This window comes from Bombina bombina, chromosome 6 (genome assembly GCF_027579735.1).
Source record: "Bombina bombina isolate aBomBom1 chromosome 6, aBomBom1.pri, whole genome shotgun sequence".
Taxonomy (NCBI): domain Eukaryota; kingdom Metazoa; phylum Chordata; class Amphibia; order Anura; family Bombinatoridae; genus Bombina; species Bombina bombina.
In genome coordinates this window covers 464,542,527-464,568,064 of record NC_069504.1, presented here as the reverse complement: position 1 = coordinate 464,568,064, position 25,538 = coordinate 464,542,527, and the positions used below count along the sequence as shown (strand labels likewise).

The 25,538-nt window shown below is 36.7% G+C and overlaps 1 protein-coding gene across 1 annotated transcript in view; it reads right to left on the bottom strand.

Moving 5' to 3' along the window:
• Positions 1-543: 543 nt before the first annotated feature.
• The window catches only part of COL23A1 (collagen type XXIII alpha 1 chain), a 267,708-nt gene continuing 242,713 nt past the window's right edge, over positions 544-25,538 (bottom strand). Inside the window, exons 27-28 of the mRNA XM_053717243.1 lie at positions 4,073-4,114; positions 544-2,189 (exon numbers count right to left, since the gene is read on the bottom strand). Of these exons, the coding sequence (XP_053573218.1) occupies positions 2,187-2,189; positions 4,073-4,114 (45 nt within the window). The 3' untranslated portion in view covers positions 544-2,186. The remainder of the gene's footprint in view (positions 2,190-4,072; positions 4,115-25,538) is intronic.

Here is a 25,538-nt window from a genome sequence, read left to right as displayed (position 1 = left end):
TGAAGGTGCTACAGCAATGAATGAAGTCAGTGTGCATAGCGCCTGCTTCAGCCTCCAGTGGTGCAACCATGAATGGCTTATTACAAGCATCATGTAATCACTTTGTGCTTTAGTGAAGCATTTGTCTATAAGTGTTTACCGCTTTTTATTACCAAACACAAAAAACTCAAATGTCTCATGAATGTGGGTGTAGGACAATGATGAGGGAGAGATTCCCTCCAGTTTTCAATGTGTATATTTATGTTTATGCAACTACAATTTGACTATATAACTCAGTAAGAAAAACACAAGAACTATAGGCTTATATGGATGTGACATATACTTTTCATGTCAGTATTAAGACAACATTTTTTTTTAACAAAACACGTGTACTGATGAAAGAAAAACTAGCGCAGATAGAAAAAAGTTATGAGGCAAATAGGTGATGTATTTTTTTTCTGCATAGGTTAGGTATAAAATAATAGATGTGTTACTGAATTTTGAAAGCTATCACTCAAGTGAGCCAACAACAACAAATATATCACTAAACCAAATAATAATAAATTGTTAATATATCAATATTTTACTTTGATTAATAGTATTATTTAAAAAAATGTTACCAATTACCCACATGTAAAATATTTGGGAATATATGTAATACATTTGTCTGTGTCACTTTTACATCTGTCTGACAGCGGTCCTTAAGAAAAACTGTTCACAAATATTTGTAATAAAAATTAATGAAAAAAGAAATAATACAACATAAAATAAATTATTTAAAAAAAAGATTTGTTTAGTAAGATTAAAATACTGAGTAAAAGTATGATACAAGTTCTTAAAATGTGTAAAGTTCCTATTGTATAGCAAAAACTAATAAGCATTAGTTAATTTAATTACAGTAAAAAATGCAGTAAATATAAATGTGTACATATATATGTTAAAAACATACTTGAAATGCATTTTCAATGTTGTGTTCTGAAATCTTACAAATATTGTTTTCAAAGTCTTTCCTGCAAACATGATATTAATAAACACTTGGCAATAAAAACGTCCATATGTCGGATGCAATTTGGCACAAGGTTGATGAGACATAAAATCCATTTGATGAAGCTATTTACAATTAAAGCTTTTTTTTAAAGAAAAAAAAAACCCTTTTGACTCTTGAAGAGTGTCCAGTTTTTTTTTTTTTAAGGCAAAATATTTTCCATATTACATGAAAATTAAGGTTCAGATAATATTGTTAAAACCCCCCACCAAAAAAACAGCCTTTGAAATCTTCATTGTTTGGCTGGATTTTCATTTTCAGGGAATTCCATTCCGTATATATTGCATAATTACTGAACTTCTATTATGCAAATGTCACTCTATCACTTGTCCTGTTGTATATGCAAGAGCTGTTGGCTAATATCAAGAGTTCTAAGGAGGATGCCATATTCATCATGTTTATAGACAAGAACCAGCAGAACTCTCTTCATATATGCTGTCCATGTACATAGAGACACATGAAAAATATTCATATGTGCAGAAAGTTTGATCCACAAAACTCCATGCAACCCATCAACATTTAATAAAATAAAAAATAAAAACAGGCATTATTATTATTATTATTAAAGATGAATGTAAATATCAGCAGCATGTGCAAAATGCCTGTACAATACAGGAGACGGTTAGGCAGATCTACTTGTAGGAAACCACAAAATGGCTGTTGTTTTCAGTCCCGGTTTCCTCTGCAGCTGTAGTCTTTATTGTATGGAACAGGTAGAATATACAGACAATGCAACTCTCATTCCACGTTATAATTTCTGGTGTTAAAGAACATTATTTTGCTTCCATGTCTACGGCTGCAATAATGGTTTGTTTTTCCCTTTCAACTTTTTTTCACCCTTTTGATGTTGTTTCCGGAAGAAAGTAAAGAAATCAAAAGACAATAAAGCATTACTGATGAGTAATCTCTCACCATGCAGGTCAGTTTGTTAAGAAAAATGTAAATATCGCTATAAAAACGGTGTTAATCCGAGCGGCAGTAATAACTGTTAGCAATGAGATCTGCTCACAGCTTTTTAGCTGCTAGTCCAAATGTTATAAGTTCAGCATCATATAGTCCATCAGTAACCGTACACAACATAAGGATCAATATATTATTGTTTTGTTCAAAAAGTAAAAAAATATTGATAATATATACACACTCCATGCTTGCTGGTTAGGGATTACTGGAAAAAAAAAGAACACAAATAAGCATGGGTTAAAATATGCATTTTTGACCCCCACCGCAAGTGAACATTGTATTTTAGAGCAGCATTTTTATCTGTAAACCCTTAATAGTCAGCCCTTTAAAAAATCATTGCTTAGATTCAGGATATAGCTTTGTTGAATTCTTGATTACAATTAATTTGTATGGCTCACTCCCTTGCTACAAATTTACTTGCACTGATTTCAGGCTTCACATTTTACTTTGATGCATAACGAGGTCTGGAAAAGCCATAAAATCAACTATTTTTGTCTAAAAGGGACATTAAACACTAAATAAATGCTAGATAGAAGGATGCATTAAAAGAAAATATTAGTCTGAGAATAACATTTAGCTGTTTAAATATTGACAAAACAAGTGTAAAGTTTTAAGGGCCGATTTATCATGCCCCTAGCAGACACCAATCTGCAGGGGCGGTATTGCACAAGCATTTCACACAAAATGCTTGTGCAATGATAAATGCCGGCAGCGTATGCTGTCGGCATTTATCAATGTGCAGCGGACATAATCCACTACAGTGGATCATGTCCTTCTGCACATTAATAAATCGGACCTGTGGTGTCTATAAAACAATGGGAGCTGCCATGTTGTAACTTAGGTTACCTTCTCTGCTGTGGCCAATTAGGGACAGTTATAAATAGGCCAGTAGAGTGTGCAGCCAATGGCTGTGTGGAATATAACAGTGTTCTGCACTTGCATTTCTAGAAGGAACTGAAAAGCTCACACTTTAGAATGAAATTACATGAAGAAGGGATAAAATAAATAATGAAAGTATAAATGCAGACTTTTTTTTATATATATATACGATTTATAATTTTATATGATCATCTCAAAGTGTTTAATATCCCTTTAATGGCAAGATCACAATGGTAATTTTCTTGAACGTTCACATATAATTTGCCATGTATATGCAACTACAGCAACATGTAAAATACATTAGTAATTCATTTAAATATTTTAAATGTGCAGAAAGATGTGACAGTGATGAGTGCTGGCAAATTCACTCTAAAATAGCAGTGCAGCAATCGGTTAATATAATGAGCTCTAAATGGTCCTCCATGATATATACTGTTAACCATTTTTAGGGAACTTTGCCCAATATTGTAAGGAATTTTTTTTTTCATGTTACCAATAAAATGACAAAAAACACCAGATTTTTCATCATTAGCAATTTGTAATAACCAACAAAAATATTAAGATAGATAAAGTAACCACAAACCAAAAGTTTCCAATTTACTTCTACTACCAAATTTGCTTTGTTCCCATGTTATTCTTTTTTGAAGAGATACCTAGGTAGGTATCTGGAGCAATACATGGCAGGAAATAGTGCTGCAATCTAGGGCTCTTACAAATGAATAACATTCTTGCAAAACTGCTGCCATATAATGCTCCAGACATGGGCTTGTGTCCCTGTTTTTCAACAAAAGATACCAAGAGAATGAAAAAAAGGGTAATAGAAGTAAATTAGAAAGTTGTTTAAAATTGCACGCTCTATCTAAATACAAAAAGAAAAAATTTGGGTTTCACAAATCCTATAACATTTTGATTTATTAAAAATAATACAGATGATAATGCTGCCTTAACCAGTTAGTTACCATATTTTATATTAGTTTTATTTGTTAAAACAAACACATTCTAATTTCCACAGATCTATTAACTGCACATTATAATTTCTGTTTCTATATAAAGGCAAATACCTTTGCACAAAGTCTGGAAGTATTTAGACAATAAAAATCTAAACTAAAATTGTAAAGTCCTTAACTAGAATATACTATAAAAATGGCAAGAAATCAAAAATTGTAAGAGATCATTAATTGTACTCAAATATACCCAAAATAAAAATACCTTTTTTTGCCAACACCCTGGTATTGGAAGACCATCTGGTCCCTGCAAAAAAATATTAATTTGACATATTAGAAAAGTGGTCATATACATCAAACTTATGAAGCACAGTAAACATGCATTTTAAGAACAAATATATATACATATATATATATATATATATATATATATATATATATATATATATATATATATATATATATATATATATATATATATATATATATTAATATTTTTATGCAGATATTGTACCACCTTAACTGTGTGTGGCCTTTTTTGGCATAGGTCACTTTAATATGACCAAAAAATCTGTCTACAGTGGGATTTGGTAACTGGAAGAAGTCACAAGTTAAAGGGACATAATACTCATATGCTAAATCACTTGAAAGTGCTGCAGCATAACTGTAAAAAGCTGACATGAAAAATAAAATTTATGCTTACCTGATAAATTTCTTTCTTTCCGGACATGGGGAGTCCATGACGTCATTCCAATTACTAGTGGGATATTCAACGCCTGGCCAGCAGATGGAGGCAAAGAGCAACCCAGCAAAGCTGTTTAGTGTAACTTCCATTACCCATAATCCCCAGTCATTCAGCCGAAGGAAAATGGAAAGAAAAAGAAACACAAGGGTGAAAAGGTGCCTGAGGTTTACGCAAAAAAACTGCCAAATTATAATTAAGAGGGCAGGGTCGTGGACTCTCCATGTCAGGAAAGAAAGAAATTTATCAGGTAAGCATACATTTTGTTTTCTTTCTTAAAACATAGAGAGTCCACAACGTCATTCCAATTACTAGTGGGAACCAATACCCAAGCTAGAGGACACGGAATGAACAGGGAGGGAGAAAAAGGCAGAAGGACCTAAACAGAAGGCACCACTGCTTGAAGAACCTTTCTCCCAAAAGAAACCTCGGCCGAGGCAAAAGTATCAAAGTTGTAGAATTTGGAAAAAGTATGCAGAGAGGACCATGTTGCCACCTTGCAAATTTGTTCCACAGAAGCTTTACAGATCCTTCTCCAGGCCATCCTGAAGAAAAGACAAAATCCGGGGAATCCTCACCCGGCTCCAGGAAAACCCCTTAGATTCGCACCAATAAAGATATTTACACCATATCTTATGGTAAATCTTGCGAGTAACAGGTTTGCGAACCTGAAGCATAGTTTGAATGACTACTTCAGAAAAAACACGTCTAGACAGAGCTAGGTGTTCAATCTCCAAGCAGTCAGCTTCAGAGAATCTAGGTTTGGATTGAGGAAAAGACCCTGAATTAGAAGGTCCTTCCTCTGAGGTAACCTCCAAGGAGGTAGAGCTGACATCCTTACCAGATCCGTGAACCAGATCCTGCAAGGCCATGCAGGAGGTATTAGGATAACTGATGCTCCCTCCTGTTTGATACGAGCTAGCACAGTGAAACTAGACATCTTAGCTCCCAGTCTAATCATTTGCATGTTGGCATCACAGATAAAGGTATTGGCCAATTTAAGAGCTTTGATCCTATCCTGGATCTCCTCTACCATAGTTTCCTCAGAAATAAGATCAGCCAAGGCATCGCACCAATAAGATGCTGCACCCGCAATCGTGGCAATACTTGCTGCAGGTTGCCACTGCAATCCCTGATGGGTGTACATCTTTTTCAAGTAAGCCTCTAACTTCTTATCCATTGGATCCTTAAAAGAACTAAACACTTTCACTCAAAATGTCAACTAACAATTACAATTTAATCAAAATAAAATAAAAGTAAAAAATAAATAAAAAACAGTTGCAAGAGATATATTTCTATAAATAGTAAAACTCCTTATAGCATAAGAACAACAGCAATAACTATTTGCAGATGTATAGAAATCAATTTATTAGCTGTTAAGCCAAAAAAACAACAACATTTTTAATAAAAGAATTCCAGCATTTATATAAAAACACATGAAATTAGCTCTTTGAGGCTACCCAAATGGTAAAGGTGAATAATATAGTCCCTTCTCCCCCTTTTCTTAGGGGAACATTAGTCACTTATACATGGTAACCCCACAGAATAATATTAGTACACACACACATATATCCCGATGATATTTGTGATTGGTTCACTGTTTTATAATTTTTATATACAATTTTTTATATATATTTTTCAAAATATTGCCAATTCATATCTGCATATCATTCCCTAAGTCAGTGGATTCTATACGATCGTAAACCTAAGCAATTCCTGTCCCTTGCAATCTCAATTTAATATAACTTTTATAACCCTTAAAGATCGTGGCAATTTTAATTCAATATAACTGTTATAACCCTCATAGATCCTTTAGTGTATATTTCTAAATAAACATATTAGATCGTCCATGTACAGCCTTTGTCACATTTATAGCACAATAATATTCATTTGTTTGCCATATAATGATGTATGCTGAATTCTTGAAGTAGATTTGACTTCATCTAATCTTAGAATTCGGTAAAACACTATAATATCACAGAGCTTAAATTAGTATGAACAGATTGGTCATTTGAAGATATTCATTACTGATACACAAGATATCCCATACGGCCGCTCATACTAGTACTGTATAAAAGTTTGGAGCTTTGTTTACATTTCGGAGTGATCATCCAATCATTTTAAGGCAACACACACGCCCTATGACCGCAATTCAGTGATTGGATGAGACCTCCGTGTTGAGACGCCCAACCTGACACACCTCGCAATAACACATGAAGACGCCATACGTCAGAGCGTATGGTATGATTGACGGGTGTAATAACCAATCAAACTCGTTTGAGTAAAAAATAGCCTCCAATCGGATGTGAGAGGTGGGATAAGTATCGACATAAATAACGCTGCGTAGCAGCGGCCCGCACCCCCTCTGAGGAAGCGTTCTGTGAAACGCGCGTCAGGGGTCCAGCAGGAGCAGCTCTGTCTCTCCTGTCTGCCGTTTTTAAAGTGCTTACCTAAGTTACAAATAGAATTTATGCCTCAATAACTATATATAATCTTGGTACCCACCAACTCATAGCTAATATTTAAAAGTAATTCAGCCCTCGGATTGTAAGGGCTTAGCTTACTTAAGATAATTGGATGGTGGGTCCAGATATATCATTATTAAAATTTGAGCGTAATAGTACTCAATGACTAACTGGGTTTAAGTGGTTTTAACATTTTTTTCTGCTACTGAGTGAATGTATGTTCCCATTTAAGTAATAAAGATTTAAAGTATGAATGTTATGGAACCTTTTTTTAGAATAATCTAAGCAATTCTTCAAATCTATCATTTGTATTGGAGTTTAAATTAATTGTACTTTGTGGAATTCTCTGCTACAAACTATATTGTAATCCCTGTACAATTAGTTTATCTAGTTGTTTTGTTCTATTTTCTTAGAATCCACATCAGACACTAATCCCTGGGAGTGTAAATCAATAATATGATGTATTAATTGTAAGATACATTTTGATATATATATAGGATAAGTGTCTGTTACTACTTAACTCCATAATCCCCCAACCCTACATATTCTAATGTAAACAATTAGGCTTAGATGGTACACTTTTGGCCTATATGTACTTAGCCGTGTACTGCAGACAAAATATTCCTTATTGGTTTGGTGATATAGGCCTAATAAAGCAGATGGATCATATATAGGTATAGTCAGTAGGATGGTTAGGTTAGGGAACCAAAATGGGGTTTATGACATTTAAGTCAAGTGTAGAATTATACACTAAATAAATCAAATAGCAAATGAAAATACATTACACTTTATTAAACAAATATGCTTGGAACAGACGTTACTAGTAGGGGATATAGGTAGGGATTATTAAATCCAGGGTATAATAACCTCTGAATAATGTACCAAGTGATCCTGTCAAAACTAATATTCCCCCACAGGTAATACCACAAGTAAAAATGAGTGTCATAGAAGGCTAATGAAAGATGGGAATAATCACTTCCATGTTTCAATAATAAATAGCCTCAGATCTATAGCACCCAATAAATTAAAAACATATGGAGAAGGGCTAATGGACTAGGTGTAGCGTGTTGGGTCTATAATTGGTTAGGAAAGAGTAGTAAGCATGTAAGGTAGGAATGAGTAGATTACCCCTTGTGTTACCACACACATATGAGAGCTTGCTATGCGCTCAAAGGCGTCCTCCTACCTGAGTACTGCTCTGATTGAACAGAGTCAGCCGATTGCTAGCTAAGGTTCCCTAATATTCAGAACTAATCAAGCATACAATTCATTCAAAACACGCAAAGATACTTGCAATTATGTAAAGGTAGAAAAAGAGATTAGCTGTCAGCTAAATGTATAAACTCCATTAAGTACAAGTTGTCAATTGTGATTCAGAGTCAGAAGCTACTAAGTAACTAAAGTATAGCGTAATAGCATATATACTGAATAAAGACAACAATGTATCTACATTAAACCTTGTAATCACACATAAACTGCAAATACTAAAGCGGTATTAAGCGTAACCGCTAACATAAACTAAAGGTATTGTATGTGTATAGACCGGTTTGGCATCAGACACGCTGGAACACCTAAGCCACGCCCACCGACGCGTTTCCGTCACAGTACGTGACTTCGTCAGGGCATAGTTAGTACTTGACTTTATATCTTCAATATGTGTAATAATGCCTACCTGCTTGGTGGTAGCCTGCTGTGGCTAGTGTGAAAAATATACTTTCCAGTACCTCTGCAGTCCGTGATTATGTACAAATCTTCTATCTCTCGAAGGTGGGAGCAGCCGCAAAAGCAGCCTCCTTACTCCAGTGATATTTCTCAGTAGCGATTTCCACAATGTCACACGCCAAATATCACCTGTTTAGGAGTTCACCTGCCAAGATAGATTTAGATTTCTTACATATAATCCTGCACATAGTACAACGTACGCAGGACAGATTGACACCAATCTCTGATGTTAAGATACAAAGAGAGTCTCTTTTCTTAGTTGCGTTTGGCCAAACAATTCGATTCTCAAAGTGTACAAACACAGCCTCAGACTATCAAACTGTTTCACCCACTCATGGGGCTTTATCAAGATAGTACTTGGCTGTAAATTCAGACTTTAAATACACCTCCCAACATCTTGATTGGTTGCAATTCGGCAGGTGATCATAGCTTATTTTAAGGTGGTATTGTGACGTTTTATTGTTCAACAGGTAATCGTAGTTAATTAAGGTGGTATTAACTAAGGTGGTATTGTGACATTTTTAATCCAGCAGGTTATGGTGGTTTATTAAGGTGGTATTGAAATGTTTATTATTAAGAATGTTGAGAGATAATTCTTTTTGCAAACTGTATCCACATTCAGCAACATATCTTTTAATTTCTTGTGTCGCCAAAATTCTGTTCACATTAAGAATCTTTACCCCAAAGAGCTTACATCCAAATTAGTTTACTACATACTATAGAGGGTTAGAAATAGAAGTTAATTTTACTTGTCTTTAGTCGAAATAATTTTTTGTTTAGTTAAAGAGAATTTTTTATTTTTAGAAAACATATACAAGGATTAAAATCCTATACAGAGATGCTATTATAGATATTCATCTTATTCATTAATATCAACCTTATATGCAAGATTCATCAACAGTGGTTGAGGCATCAAAAGTGTAAATAGGATATACATTGGCTATTCTATAAGAAAAGGAGATAGATCTAACTCAGAATTCAGGCCGTGTGGAAACAGTGTGTTCCATTTATATATTAATTCTGCTTCCTTATATAAAAGTCTTTTTTCGAAATCTCCCCCTCTCCAGTCAGGCTGTATTTTACAGATACCCCAATACTTCAGATGTTGTATATTATTGCCGTGTATCTCTTGAAAGTGCTTATATAGATGCGTGTCTAAATTACCTTTCTCAATACAACAAAAAAAACAGGATGAATACATTTGAAACCCACTTGAATGTGAAACAATAGAATATTACATGCAGACTTCCGGTGGGGGGCGGAGCTAGCAGAGGCACGCTAGCACGATGCTCTGAGGGAAAGAGCCAACTTCCATACATCCCATAGCGCATAGATTCCTTGGCCCTATCGAAACTGGGGTCTGGAATGCCTAGACAGCTCTAGGAAGTCCTTCACAGATGCCGGTTGCCCTGTCGGCTAGGGCACAGCGGAGGCGAATAAAACTTACTTGCACCCCAAGAAGACGCCGAAGAGGCAGACGCGGTAAGCTGCAGGAGGGCAGCGCTGATAATTCCTTTTCTACGGGCCTCAAGGAAAGCCGAGGCGACTTGTGGATCCAGCTGCTCTGTTCACAAACAGGTCAAAAGCCAGAGGAAGAATCTGCAGCTACAGCCTGCACAGGAGCACAAAGGCAGTTGCTCACGGAACTTAGCCGGGGCTGCCCGGCACATAGCCTCACGATAACGGAGGCGAAGGAAAGTTGTCACAAGCTGTATTCCTGCCGCAAGAAAGCTGGGGTGGCTGTTGAAGGCGTTTGATCAAGTGGATATACGGCAAACAGCGACAACCTATACAGTCATCAGGCTGGGTCCTCTTTTCAATCTTGAGGTATATGCAAGATGCCACTCCAGATATGTGAGTAACTCTAGTGATATTATATTCTGTGCCTATGTGCTATTTTCCGCTGGCTTAAGTGGACTGACAGGCTGCAAGAGACTTTAAAGGAAGCGTGGGTGCTGTACTAGTAATTTCTCTTAACACGCTGCCTGACTGCATTTAACAAGCTCTGCATGTGGCCCTACTACTAACACAATAATGCCTCAGACTGGTCTATAAGCTAATCCACTAAAGAGACTCCTAATTTGCTTATTGAGGTCCTGAATATAAGGTTAGACCAGGGGCCTGCTGGGCTATAAGTTTTCTTTAATACTGTGTATAAGGAGCTCAAGTACATTTAAAGCGCCACTGTCTGTTTTCAGGGCTAATTATTGCGCGAAGCGCCTCTTAAAAGACTGGCGGAGGTTATATGGCCCCTGGACTTACTGCAAGTGGGTAATTAGACTTTTCGGGGCAAGAAGGGCCCTTTTCAATCAGGTGGCCCTGTATTGAGTCCTTTACAGCCTGGCTCATTTCTACAGCAGCGCCACTGCATTATATATAAAACTGCTGTAAAGATTAGCCAATACTTGGAAGTGCCAGATTGACATTTGGACCTCGAGGCTTATGAGATACAAGAGAATGTGAAAGCCCCTAATAAGGAACTGCTATATATCTCTGGATCCTGCTTGACTTAAACCTATACTAAGAACTCAGATTCTAGCGCATAAAGGAAAACCTATAATTGGCTGGGACAGTTCTTGGTACTAAGGGACACGGGGTGACTTGGCTGATAGTCTAATCTGTGTCCTCTTTTCCTGAAGTAACCCCATTTGCTATCTCCCCTTAATTTGCTGCAGAGACTTTGTGGATACAACCATTTACTAATGCAATTGCAGTGAAGTTACAAATGTGAATGGTGTCTCCTAACTTTAATGGTTTCTTGTGCTCTTTTTTCTTTTTTCTCTCTTTTGTTGTTTGTTTGCTCTTCTTTTCTCTTTAGCTCTTCTTAAGAATGTAAAAATATTTTGCGTATTTGCAACTATTAGCAAACCAGAAAGTAGCCATTGTGGGGGCTCTGAACACAATTGGGCAAACATTAGTGTTAAGATTTTTTTTTACTTTGTATTGTATGGAGGTATATTTGCCTTAATTTTTTTTTTTTTTTGAGCTTCGAAGCTGATCTGTCTGATTGTTGCTCTAACTCAAGCTTTATAGTGCGTCTAACCTCCTTAGCTAGAAATAGGGAGGAAAAGGTACAGGGTTTCTACTGTCTGTGTCCCAAGGCTTTTTTCAGGGGCACCTATATTATAGAAATCTGGATATTAGATTCCCGGATTTAAAAATGGGCAAGAGTACTAACCCTCTGAATTTGTGAATTGATTTTGGTAATTGTTTATATCTTAAAGCAATATCTGTTCATGGGTACAATTCTAGGAATAGCATATCCTTACACCTCTTAAATTAACCAGCTGTGGAAAGTAATTGTTTTGCGAGTTCATTTAGCCTAGAATATAGTTACAATAATCCTTAGGTGATATCGTGCACAACACTCCCTCTAACTTACACTCACTATCACTTACAGACCACTGCCCAGTCGGATCATTCCTGACTGGTTTGATTTAATTCCCAGTATTTTTCCCTTCTTTATTTTTTTTCTTTTTTTTCTTACACCACCACCAACCCCTCACTTTGCACACTCACTACCACACACTTTTCTGGCCCATCAGTGCCTTTGTGTTTAGCCCCTTTTTCCTTCACCCAATCACGTGCACTTCACTATCTGGATAGAGATTTTCTGCCCTATCCTCTCATGGACAAATATATGTCACAATCCAAACCCAATTCTCCAGCGATGCCACCCAAGCAGAAAGATAAAAAGGCTAAATCTACTGATCTGGAGGCCCATAATGACTCCAACTTGAGTAACATTGACACAACAGCACTCCTGCATCAAATATCTTTACTCTTTACACCTCAGTTTGAAGGGCTGAAACAAGAAATAGCAAATCTATTGACAGAGGTTAAACAGATTGCACCTAGACTTCTAGAATTAGAAACTAGAGTTTCAGAAGCTGAGGATAAAATACACACGCAAGAACAGACTACCACCGTGCAAGAGAAAATCTTGCATACATTGCAGGCAAGATTAGAGGATTTAGAAGACAGATCACGCCGAAATAACCTAAGAGTTATTGGGCTACCTGAAACTGTAGAATTCTCAGACCTCCTGAAATTTGCTTCCTCTACACTCCCACAATTAGTTGGTAGCTGTATAGAGAATTTGGTAATCCCAGTGGAAAGGGCCCATAGACTAGGACCACCACGCAAACAACTAGATGGGTCCCCAAAACCCAGACCTGTAATCATAAAGTTCTTAAACTTTCAAGACAAGTTCAATTTACTTAGGCTTTATCGCAAAAACAATGGAATTATGTTAGGTCAAACAAGGCTTCTTTTGTTCCAAGATTTTTCAGTGGAAACACAAGCAAAACGGAAGGTGATGGCACCATACTGCTCCAGACTTATTAAAGCCAATATTAAGGCGAGGATTCTGTATCCAGCTAAGATTTTGCTGGAGAAGGATGGTGTCACACTCACATTTACCAAACCAGAGGAAGTACAAGGTTTCTGCTCAGATAATGGGATCCTATAAAGTTATAAGGTTTTTGATTTGCTTGGGATCTGCGGTCGGAGGGAAGGCCACTCCGCCGCAGTCAGGTTTTACCATTTGGCGTTATATCTTCCTTTTTTTTTTTTTTCTCTTTCTCTCTTCTCTCTTTTTTCCCTTTCCCTTTTTCTCTTTCCTCTCCCCCCCCCATCACTAGCTAATTAATAAAGATGCATAAATTAAAGTTGTTATCTTGGAATATTGGGGGGATCTCCTCACCAATCAAATGAAAATTAATGATAAAACATCTTGGGTCCTATAAACCCGGTATAGCTTTTATCCAAGAGACCCACCTCCCCCCGGTAGAAGCACTGAAACTTAAAAGCAAATGGGTTGGTGAGGTTTTATATACACCTTACAGCCAAAAGAAAAGAGGATTGGCCATTTTGCTAAATAAACAGTTAGAGTATCAGGTAGTCTCAGTAGAAAATGACCTAGAAGGAAGATACCAAATTGCTAAAATTCAAATTAACAAAAACCCTTATGTGTTTTGCAATTTATACGGTCCCAATAAAACAGAAAGAGGATTCTGGGATTTTTTAAGCAAAAAGCTATATAATTTTATTGGGGAGAATATAATTATTGTTGGTGACTATAATATGACATTTTCACACACTCTAGATAGATTTAATAGTAAATCCACTGACAAAAAGGTGAGGGAAGCAAAGTTACTCGCTAAGTTCTGCCAGAAGCTGTCTCTCAAGGATATTTGGCGAATCCAACACCCAGATCATAGGGAATATACATGCGAATCTAAATCATTTAGATCCTTCTCGAGAATAGACTTCTTCCTAATCTCTAGTCAAATGTTGCGGTCAGATATTAAATCAGATATTAAAGAAATTAAATTATCTGACCATGCAATAATTTCGCTAGAAATTCAGTACAGAGTACCGCTCGGGGTAGTAATGTGCGCTTGTTTTTTCCCCAATATCTTTCTCATAATATTAAATTCTCTACGTGGCTGCAACGGAGGTGGAAAGAGTTTTTTGATTTTAATAAGAGCTACCTGAGTAAACCTGAAATTCTTTGGGAAACGGCAAAGGCGGTTATGAGAGGCGAAATAAAAGCATACTTGATTAGGGATAAGGCCAAAAGAAAGCAGCGAGAGGAACAGTTAGCTAACACACTTAGGAATAAATATTCTCAATATATTCAGAATCCTTCTATAGGAAACTGGAACAAATATAAAAACGCTAAATCGGAACGGGACCTCTTCTTTAAACAATTAATGTCAGTAGATGACCTGAAGCAAAAAGCTTTCTTCTCAGGAAGTCAGGGTATATCGGCTAAAACATTAGCTAGAATGGTAAAGGCTAGACAACAAAAAAATTATATCCCAGCTATTAAATACCAAGGTAAAAGATTGATCAAGAGTTCAGAGATAAGAGAAGCCTTCCTAGATTATTTTCAAAAAGTATACTCCTGTACACCAATAGATGTAGCCAACAAAGATCATTTCTGGGAACAGATTAAGTTACCACAGGTTACAACTCAGGATATACAAATACTAAATGAACCTATTACGATTAAAGAGATATCGGATGCGATAATCAATTTAAAAACAGGCAAAGCGCCCGGCCCGGCCGATCTCCCGGCCAAATTTTATAAACTCTTACGCGAGCAAATTCTCCCTCTTCTCCAGTCCCTATTTAATGAATACTTTATTAATAATAAAGTACAGTCCTCCCTGTTCTCTGCTTCACATGTGGTTTTGATCTTGAAAAAAGGAAAAGATCCTGAAGCACCAGCATCTTACAGACCTATTTCTCTCCTTAATCAGGATTATAAATTGCTGACAGCCATTATCTCGAACAGACTTAAAAGTTGTCTAGACTATATAATACATCCTGATCAAATGGGGTTTATGATAGGTCGCAACCCTGTCAAAAACATTCGGAAAGCACAATTAGTATTGGACTTTTTTGCAAATAAAACATTCCAGAAATCGCATGTCAGACCTGACCTAGCAATCTTATCGGTCGATGCCGAAAAGGCATTCGACTCAATCGGATGGGATCACCTTTTCAGGTCATTGGAAGGTTTTGGTCTTTCGGGCTGTTTTCACCAGTTTATACAGAGGCTCTATAGCAACCCTTTGTCAGCAATTATTATCAATGGAGAAACATCGAACAGATTTCCATTGGGGAGAGGGACTCGGCAGGGTTGCCCGCTATCCCCCCTATTATTTAATTTATCCTTAGAGCCCCTGGCAATATATCTGAGACAGGAAGTAAAAGGAATTAGAATAGGTACCCAAAAAATTGTACTCTCGCTTTTTGCAGACGATCTTCTTTTGTTTCTTAGTAATACTGCGCAGGCTATACCTCAAGTTCTCCGGATATTTAGTTTGTTTGGATCCTTTTCTGGCTATAGGATTAATAATGAAAAATCTGAACTTTTATGGATATATAAACCAAGAAAAGAAGTGACTCATCCTTTTCAGGAAACTACATGCCTGCGCTACCTAGGTGTGTTTCTAAGTAGTAACCCTAGGTTATGGTATGAAATGAATTTTCTTAAATGCATTACAGACATACAAGATAAACTACAAAATTGGTCCAACTTATTATTAAGTATTTCTGCAAGAATCATGCTTATTAAAACTATTATGTTTCCTAAGCTATTTTATTTTTTACAGAATTTCCCACTCTTACTATACAATAAAGATATTTCTCGAATCCAGAGGATCTTTAACAATTTTATTTGGCGCGGGAAGAAACCACGTATAGCTTTTTCGACGTTAACTCTTCCTAAAGATCATGGGGGCCTGGCATGTCCGAATATTAGACTCTATAACTATGTAGCGGTGGGTAAGTTTGCGCTTGATTGGATCACCCAAAGAGAACAGGTTACTTGGTACGATTTGGAATCATTCCTAATAGCTCCTTTTGACTTAAAAGCGATACTTCACATTCCAGTGACAAAACTTCCATCTAACATTTCACAATTTTTTATTTTGAAAGATGTTGTGATCGCTTGGCAGAAGATCTGTAAATCACTACAGAGTAACTTCCGTAAATCACAATTTCTTCCCATAATGGGTAACCCCAGTTTCTTACCAGGTCTGAAGCCATCTGTATTCTCAGAATGGGCCTTAAAAGGCCTGAATTCACTCGGTCAATTATGTTTAGACAATAAGTTGGTAATAAGGTCCTTTGAGGAGCTGAAAACTAAATATAATTTAGCAAACTCATCCTTTTTTGCTTATCTACAGATAAATCACTGGATAGGGAATTTGAGACTGGAAACAGGATCAGATCTGGAGGCTGGAGAATTAGGGAGAATAATAAAGTTATATCAGGAAGGGGGTAGCAAAACTACCCATTTATACAAAACCTTGATTATCGCACAAGGGGTTCAACATATTGATAGAATAACAGCGAAATGGAAGAAAGCATTGCCCAGTGTGGAAAGGGAGTGGGTTGCGACTAGTTTGAGGTTAATATCCAAGGCCATATTCTCAGTTAGTTGGCAAGAATCTCATCTTAAGCTGGTGAATATGGCATATTTGTCACCTGCTAGAATATCAAAGTGGACCGGTTCCACAGAGCGAGGCGACTGCCCCAAATGTAGACAGGCAATGGCAGACTTAATACACTGTGTTTGCAAATGCCCTAAAATAGTGCAATTCTGGAATAAAGTGAATTTTTGGTGCAACAAACTCTTGGATAACCAGACACAGATTACACAAAAGGAGATACTTTTTCTCTTTAATTTTGACTCACCAACAATTAATTATAGATTCCTAAATGCAGCAATATTGATAGCTAGAAATGTAATATTTACTAATTGGAAAAGTAAGGGAAGTTTAAGGTTTTCGGAATTCTTGAGTAAAGCACAGCATCAAATAATAATGGAACAATACAACATGAAAGGTCTTAGTAATAAACAACTATATCGATTTTTTGCCAAATGGAAACCTCTGATTCTGGCGCTTCCCATAAACTCCCAATTACAATTAACAGCCGTTTTTAGGAAATCTTAGTGGTTCATACAACAGATAGACACAGGAACATTCCCAAGGATATGGCTATCAGAACCAGCCAATTAGTGAGAGAAGGGAACTACTCTCTTTCAGACGTACCTTTTCCCCTATCCCCCTCTCCCCCCTTCTTCTTTCCCCCCTCCCCCTCTTTTCCCTTTTTTTTTTATTTTTTTTTATTTTTGTATAAGTTGATTTATATTCTGATTCAAGTACGTACCCATTGCCATGACCCAGAAATATGGGTTAGGCATAAGATTTATCTCTTTATGATATTAGAGATTGATGATCAAATATGCTTGCTACCAAGGTCAGTGCTATAGGAGACTGTGATGGATTATGCCAAATATGTTGTAATTAATATTTACTACTGTTGCATTTGATTTAGTTGATACTAGTTAAGTTTAATTTAACACAATGGCATTTGTAAAAAGCTAAATCTGGAAAGGAGGGAAAAAGAAAGAAAAAACCAATACGTGACTTTTCTATGTTACAAACTCTGTAAAGCTATTATTTGGTCAATAAAAAGTTATTAAAAAAAAAAAAGAATGTGAAACAATTTTTGCGTAAATTGACTTTGAAACCTTTCTTTAAGAAACATCCTCTAGAGCTTGGTATGAACCCAATAATAAATCCAGTAAATAACTATAAGAAATATATATAACAAATTTAAAACCTAAGTCGACCTTCAATCCTACTCATGATAAAGGGAGTCATTTAGATACCTTTTAGAAAACAGTAACATCTGATCTCAGAAAAAAATAATACATTTAAGAAGGTCACTTATAATCTAACTAAACTGAAAGAAAAACATTAGACAATCTAAAAAATAGGGATGACATTGTCATTACACTGGCCGACAAAGGTGGTGGAATTGTAGTGATGGATAGGGAACAATATATATCAGAAGCTAAACGCCTATTAGGTGATGTAAAGACATATAAAAAACTAGCTATGGATCCAACTAATTCTTACCTCAAACAACTAATAAGGATAGTCAGCACAGGTAAAGACAAAGGGATGTTAAATAATGGAGAATCAACATTTTTAATACCCTCTTTCCCAAAAATACCTATATTCTATTTCCTCCCCAAAATCCATAAAGATATTAATAACCCCCCCAGGTAGGCCAATTATATCTGGCATAAAATCCATGACATTGAATCTCTCACAATATATAGATAGATTTTTACAAAAATATGTTAAAAAATTAGATTCATATATTAAGGATTCAACCAATGTGTTACAACTTTTAGAAAATACACCATTAAAAGAAGAGATTATATTAGCATCTTGCGATGTCTCCTCTTTATATACAACAATAGAACACAAATTAGGTATAGCAGCAGTTAGGAATTATCTGGAGAAAGATAATGATGTACTCCAAGATCAAAAAGAGTTTATACTGGAATGTATTAATGTATTGGGTTCATACTGGAACACAGTTATTTTTCATTCAATGGCCTGTACTTTTTACAGTTAGAAGGAACAGCAATGGGCACAAGATTAACACCAAGCTACACTAACCTATTTATGGGTTACTGGGAGGTTAAATTCTTGCCCTCGGCGCAAATCTTGTGCTCTTTAATGGATATATCGATGATATACTCATTATCTGGAGAGGAAGTGAGACAGGATTGATCAAATTATTTGAAGATATGAATGATAATGATCAGGGATTGAAATTCACTTATGAATTTAGTCATGAAAAGATCACTTTCCTGGATTTAGAGATTATGGTGGAAGGGGGAAGATTTGAAACTAAGACATTTTTAAAGCCTGTTGATTCTAATAATTATATTCATGGGAGAAGCTGCCACTATAAAAAAATGGGTTGATAATATACCTGTAGGACAATTTTTAAGAATCAAGAAAGATTGCTCAAAGACCACTGATTATGAACAACAAATTGTCATATTAGAGAAAAGGTTTTTTGAAAGGGGATATGCTAAAGAGACTATAAACCACGCTAAAGATAGGACCAACAATACAGATCAGAATACTTTAATTGGTTATAAACCAGCTAAAAATAAAAATAATGAGAACATTATAGATGTGCCTTTTATTAACAATTATAGTAGTGATCACCACATTAAGGCCTAGATTTGGAGTTCGGCGGTAAAAGGGCTGTTAACGCTCCGCGGGCTTTTTTCTGGCCGCACCATAAATTTAACTCTGGTATCGAGAGTTAAAACAAATGCTGCGTTAGGCTCCAAAAAAGGAGCGTAGAGCATTTTTACCGCAAAAGCAACTCTCGATACCAGAGTTGCTTACGGACGCGGCCGGCCTCAAAAACGTGCTCGTGCACGATTCTCCCATAGGAAACAATGGGGCTGTTTGAGCTGAAAAAAAACCTAACACCTGCAAAAAAGCAGCGTTCAGCTCCTAACGCAGCCCCATTGATTCCTATGGGGAAACACTTCCTACGTCTGCACCTAACACCCTAACATGTACCCCGAGTCTAAACACCCCTAACCTTACACTTATTAACCCCTAATCTGCCGCCCCCGCTATCGCTGACCCCTGCATATTTTTTTTAACCCCTAATCTGCCGCTCCGTAAAACGCCGCCACCTACGTTATCCCTATGTACCCCTAATCTGCTGCCCTAACATCGCCGACCCCTATGTTATATTTATTAACCCCTAATCTGCCCCCCACAACGTCGCCTCCACCTGCCTACACTTATTAACCCCTAATCTGCCGAGCGGACCTGAGCGCTACTATAATAAAGTTATTAACCCCTAATCCGCCTCACTAACCCTATAATAAATAGTATTAACCCCTAATCTGCCCTCCCTAACATCGCCGACACCTACCTTCAATTATTAACCCCTAAACTTCCCATCGGAGCTCACCGCTATTCTAATAAATTGATTAACCCCTAAAGCTAAGTCTAACCCTAACACTAACACCCCCCTAAGTTAAATATAATTTACATCTAACGAAATAAATTAACTCTTATTAAATAACTTATTCCTATTTAAAGCTAAATACTTACCTGTAAAATAAACCCTAATATAGCTACAATATAAATTATAATTATATTATAGCTATTTTAGGATTAATATTTATTTTACAGGCAAATTTGTAATTATTTTAACCAGGTACAATAGCTATTAAATAGTTATTAACTATTTAATAGTTACCTAGTTAAAATAATAACAAATTTACCTGTAAAATAAATCCTAACCTAAGTTATAATTAAACCTAACACTACCCTATCAATAAAATAATTAAATAAACTACCTACAATTACCTACAATTAACCTAACACTACACTATCAATAAATAAATTAAACACAATTGCTACAAATAAATACAATTAAATAAACTAGCTAAAGTACAAAAAATAAAAAAGAACTAAGTTACAGAAAATAAAAAAATATTTACAAACATAAGAAAAATATTACAACAATTTTAAACTAATTACACCTACTCTAAGCCCCCTAATAAAATAACAAAGCCCCCCAAAATAATAAATTCCCTACCCTATTCTAAATTAAAAAAGTTACAAGCTCTTTTACCTTACCAGCCCTGAACAGGGCCCTTTGCGGGGCATGCCCCAAGAATTTCAGCTCTTTTGCCTGTAAAAAAAAAAACATACAATACCCCCCCCCCAACATTACAACCCACCACCCACATACCCCTAATCTAACCCAAACCCCCTTAAAGAAACCTAACACTAAGCCCCTGAAGATCTTCCTACCTTGTCTTCACCATACCAGGTTCACCGATCCGTCCTGGCTCCAAGATCTTCATCCAACCCAAGCGGGGGTTGGCGATCCATAATCCGGTCCAGAAGAGGCTCCAAAGTCTTCCTCCTATCCGGCAAGAAGAGGACATCCGGACCGGCAAACATCTTCTCCAAGCGGCATCTTCGATCTTCTTCCATCCGGTGCGGAGCGGGTCCATCTTGAAGCAGGCGACGCGGATCCATCCTCTTCTTCCGATGTCTCCCGACGAATGACGGTTCCTTTAAGGGACGTCATCCAAGATGGCGTCCCTCGAATTCCGATTGGCTGATAGGATTCTATCAGCCAATCGGAATTAAGGTAGGAATTTTCTGATTGGCTGATGGAATCAGCCAATCAGAATCAAGTTCAATCCGATTGGCTGATCCAATCAGCCAATCAGATTGAGCTCGCATTCTATTGGCTGTTCCGATCAGCCAATAGAATGCGAGCTCAATCTGATTGGCTGATTGGATCGGCCAATCGGATTGAACTAGATTCTGATTGGCTGATTCCATCAGCCAATCAGAAAATTCCTACCTTAATTCCGATTGGCTGATAGAATCCTATCAGCCAATCGGAATTCGAGGGACGCCATCTTGGATGACGTCCCTTAAAGGAACCGTCATTCGTCGGGAGACATCGGAAGAAGAGGATGGATCCGCGTCGCCTGCTTCAAGATGGACCCGCTCCGCACCGGATGGAAGAAGATCGAAGATGCCGCTTGGAGAAGATGTTTGCCGGTCCGGATGTCCTCTTCTTGCCGGATAGGAGGAAGACTTTGGAGCCTCTTCTGGACCGGATTATGGATCGCCAACCCCCGCTTGGGTTGGATGAAGATCTTGGAGCCAGGACGGATCGGTGAACCTGGTATGGTGAAGACAAGGTAGGAAGATCTTCAGGGGCTTAGTGTTAGGTTTCTTTAAGGGGGTTTGGGTTAGATTAGGGGTATGTGGGTGGTGGGTTGTAATGTTGGGGGGGGGGGTATTGTATGTTTTTTTTTACAGGCAAAAGAGCTGAAATTCTTGGGGCATGCCCCGCAAAGGGCCCTGTTCAGGGCTGGTAAGGTAAAAGAGCTTGTAACTTTTTTAATTTAGAATAGGGTAGGGAATTTATTATTTTGGGGGGCTTTGTTATTTTATTAGGGGGCTTAGAGTAGGTGTAATTAGTTTAAAATTGTTGTAATATTTTTCTTATGTTTGTAAATATTTTTTTATTTTCTGTAACTTAGTTCTTTTTTATTTTTTGTACTTTAGCTAGTTTATTTAATTGTATTTATTTGTAGCAATTGTGTTTAATTTATTTATTGATAGTGTAGTGTTAGGTTAATTGTAGGTAATTGTAGGTAGTTTATTTAATTATTTTATTGATAGGGTAGTGTTAGGTTTAATTATAACTTAGGTTAGGATTTATTTTACAGGTAAATTTGTTATTATTTTAACTAGGTAACTATTAAATAGTTAATAACTATTTAATAGCTATTGTACCTGGTTAAAATAATTACAAATTTGCCTGTAAAATAAATATTAATCCTAAAATAGCTATAATATAATTATAATTTATATTGTAGCTATATTAGGATTTATTTTACAGGTAAGTATTTAGCTTTAAATAGGAATAATTTATATAATAAGAGTTAATTTATTTCGTTAGATGTAAATTATATTTAAGTTAGGGGGGTGTTAGTGTTAGGGTTAGACTTAGCTTTAGGGGTTAATACATTTATTAGAATAGCGGTGAGCTCCGATCGGAAGATTAGGGGTTAATAATTGAAGTTAGGTGTCGGCGATGTTAGGGAGGGCAGATTAGGGGTTAATACTATTTATGATAGGGTTAGTGAGGCGGGTTAGGGGTTAATAACTTTATTATAGTAGCGGTGCGGTCCGCTCGGCAGATTAGGGGTTAATAAGTGTAGGCAGGTGGAGGCGACGTTGAGGGGGGCAGATTAGGGGATAATAAATATAATATAGGGGTCGGCGGTGTTAGGGGTAGCAGATTAGGGGTACATAGGGATAACGTAGGTGGCGGCGCTTTGCGGTCGGAAGATTAGGGGTTAATTATTTTAAGTAGCTGGCGGCGATGTTGTGGGGGGCAGATTAGGGGTTAATAAATGTAATATAGGGGTCGGCGGTGTTAGGGGCAGCAGATTAGGGGTACATAAGTATAACGTAGGTGGCGGTCGGCAGATTAGGGGTTAAAATTTTTAATCGAGTGGCGGCGGTGTGGGGGGACCTCGGTTTAGGGGTACATAGGTAGTTTATGGGTGTTAGTGTACTTTAGGGTACAGTAGTTAAGAGCTTTATAAACCGGCGTTAGCCAGAAAGCTCTTAACTCCTGCTATTTTCAGGCGGCTGGAATCTTGTCGTTAGAGCTCTAACGCTCACTGCAGAAACGACTCTAAATACCAGCGTTAGAAAGATCCCATTGAAAAGATAGGCTACGCAAATGGCGTAGGGGGATCTGCGGTATGGAAAAGTCGCGGCTGAAAAGTGAGCGTTAGACCCTTTAATCACTGGCTCCAAATACCAGCGGGCGCCCAAAACCAGCGTTAGGAGCCTCTAACGCTGGTTTTGACGGCTACCGCCGAACTCTAAATCTAGGCCATAGAAAATTGTACAGAAGCATTGGCATCTAATTAAATCAGACCCGATTATAGGGGATAATATCCCCCCTTTCCCTAAAATAGTATACAGAAAGGCTAAAAATATAAAAATTTGTTTGGCCCCAAGTGAGTTTAAAAGAAAAGGAACATCCTGGAGGGATGTAGATTTGAATGGACAAGTGTATGTAGATATAGCACAAAGAAGAAGTCTCTCATACTACCAAATACAGGTCTAGAATTCAAAATAAAGGATACCATAAGATGCACACAAAAAGGGGTAATATACATGATCCAATGTACGTGTAATCTTATATACTTGGGGGAAAAAACTAGGAGCTTGAGGGATAGGATAAGGGAAACACCTTTGTTGTATTGAGAAAGGTAATTTAGACATACATCTATATAAGCACTTTCAAGAGATACACGGCAATAATATACAACATCTGAAGTATTGGGGTATCTGTAAAACACTTTTAATGCCTCAACCACTGTTGACGAATCTTGCATATAAGGTTGATATTAATGAATAAGATGAATATCTAAAATATCATCTCTGTATAGGATTTTAATCCTTATATATGTTTTCTAAAAATAAAATAATTCTCTTTAAACAAAAAATTATTTTGACTAAAGACAAGTAAAATGAACTTCTATTTCTAACCCTCTATAGTATGTAGTAAACTAATATGGATGTAAGCTCTTTGGGGTAGAGATTCTTAATGTGAACAGAATTTTTGTGACACTTAATTATACTTTGATTATGGAAAGAAATGAAAAGATATGTTGCTGAATGTGGATACAGTTTGCAAAAAGAATTCTCTCAACATTCTTAATAATAAACATTTCAATACCACCTTAATAAACCACCATAACCTGCTGGATAAAAAATGTCACAATACCACCTTAGTTAATACCACCTTAATAAACTACGATTACCTGTTGAACGATAAAACGTCACAACACCACCTTAAAATAAGCTATGATCACCTGCTGCTCACCTGCCAAACTGCAACCAATCAAGATGTTGGGAGGTGTATTTAAAGTTTGAATTTACAGCCAAGTACTATCTTGATAAAGCCCCATGAGTGGGTGAAACATGTTGATGGTCTGAGGCTGTGTTTGTACACTTTGAGAATCGAATTGTTTGGCCAAACGCAACTATTAAAAGAGACTCTCTTTGTATCTTAACATCAGAGATTGGTGTCAATCTGTCCTGCGTACGTTGTACTATGTGCAGGATTATATGTAAGAAATCTAATTCCATCTTGGCAGGTGAACTCCTAAACAGGTGATATTTGGTGTGTGACATTGTGGAAATCGCTACTGAGAAATATCACTGGAGTAAGGAGGCTGCTTTTGCGGCTGCTCCCACCTTTGAGAGATAGAAGATTTTCACAGAATCACGGACTGCAGAGGTACTGTAAAGTATATTTTTCACAGTAGCCATGGCAAGCTACCACCAAGCAGGAAGGCATTATTACACATATTGAAGATATAAAGTCAAGTACTGACTATACCTATATATGATCCATCTGCTTTATTAGGCCTATCACCAAACCAATAAGGAATATTTTGTCTGCAGTACACGGCTAAGTACATATAGGCCAAAAATGTACCATCTAAGCCTAATTGTTTACATATTGGGAGACGTCCCAGGACTATATTATTAACCTTTACCATTTGGGTAGCCTCAAAGCACTAATTTCATGTGTTTTTATAAAAATGCTGGAATTCTTTTATTAAAATGTTTTTTTTTTTTTTGCTTAACAGCTAATAGAGTGATTTCTATACATCTGCAAATAGTTATTGCTGTTATTCTTATGCTATAAGGAGTTTTACTATTTATAGAAATATATTTCTTACAAGTTTTTTATTTTATTTTTTTACTTTTATTTTAATTAAATTGTAATTGTTAGTTAACATTTTGAGTGACAGTGTTTAATTATTTGACTGGTTTGACTCCGCTTTTAGCGCCCATCCACACTTTGTTTGATTT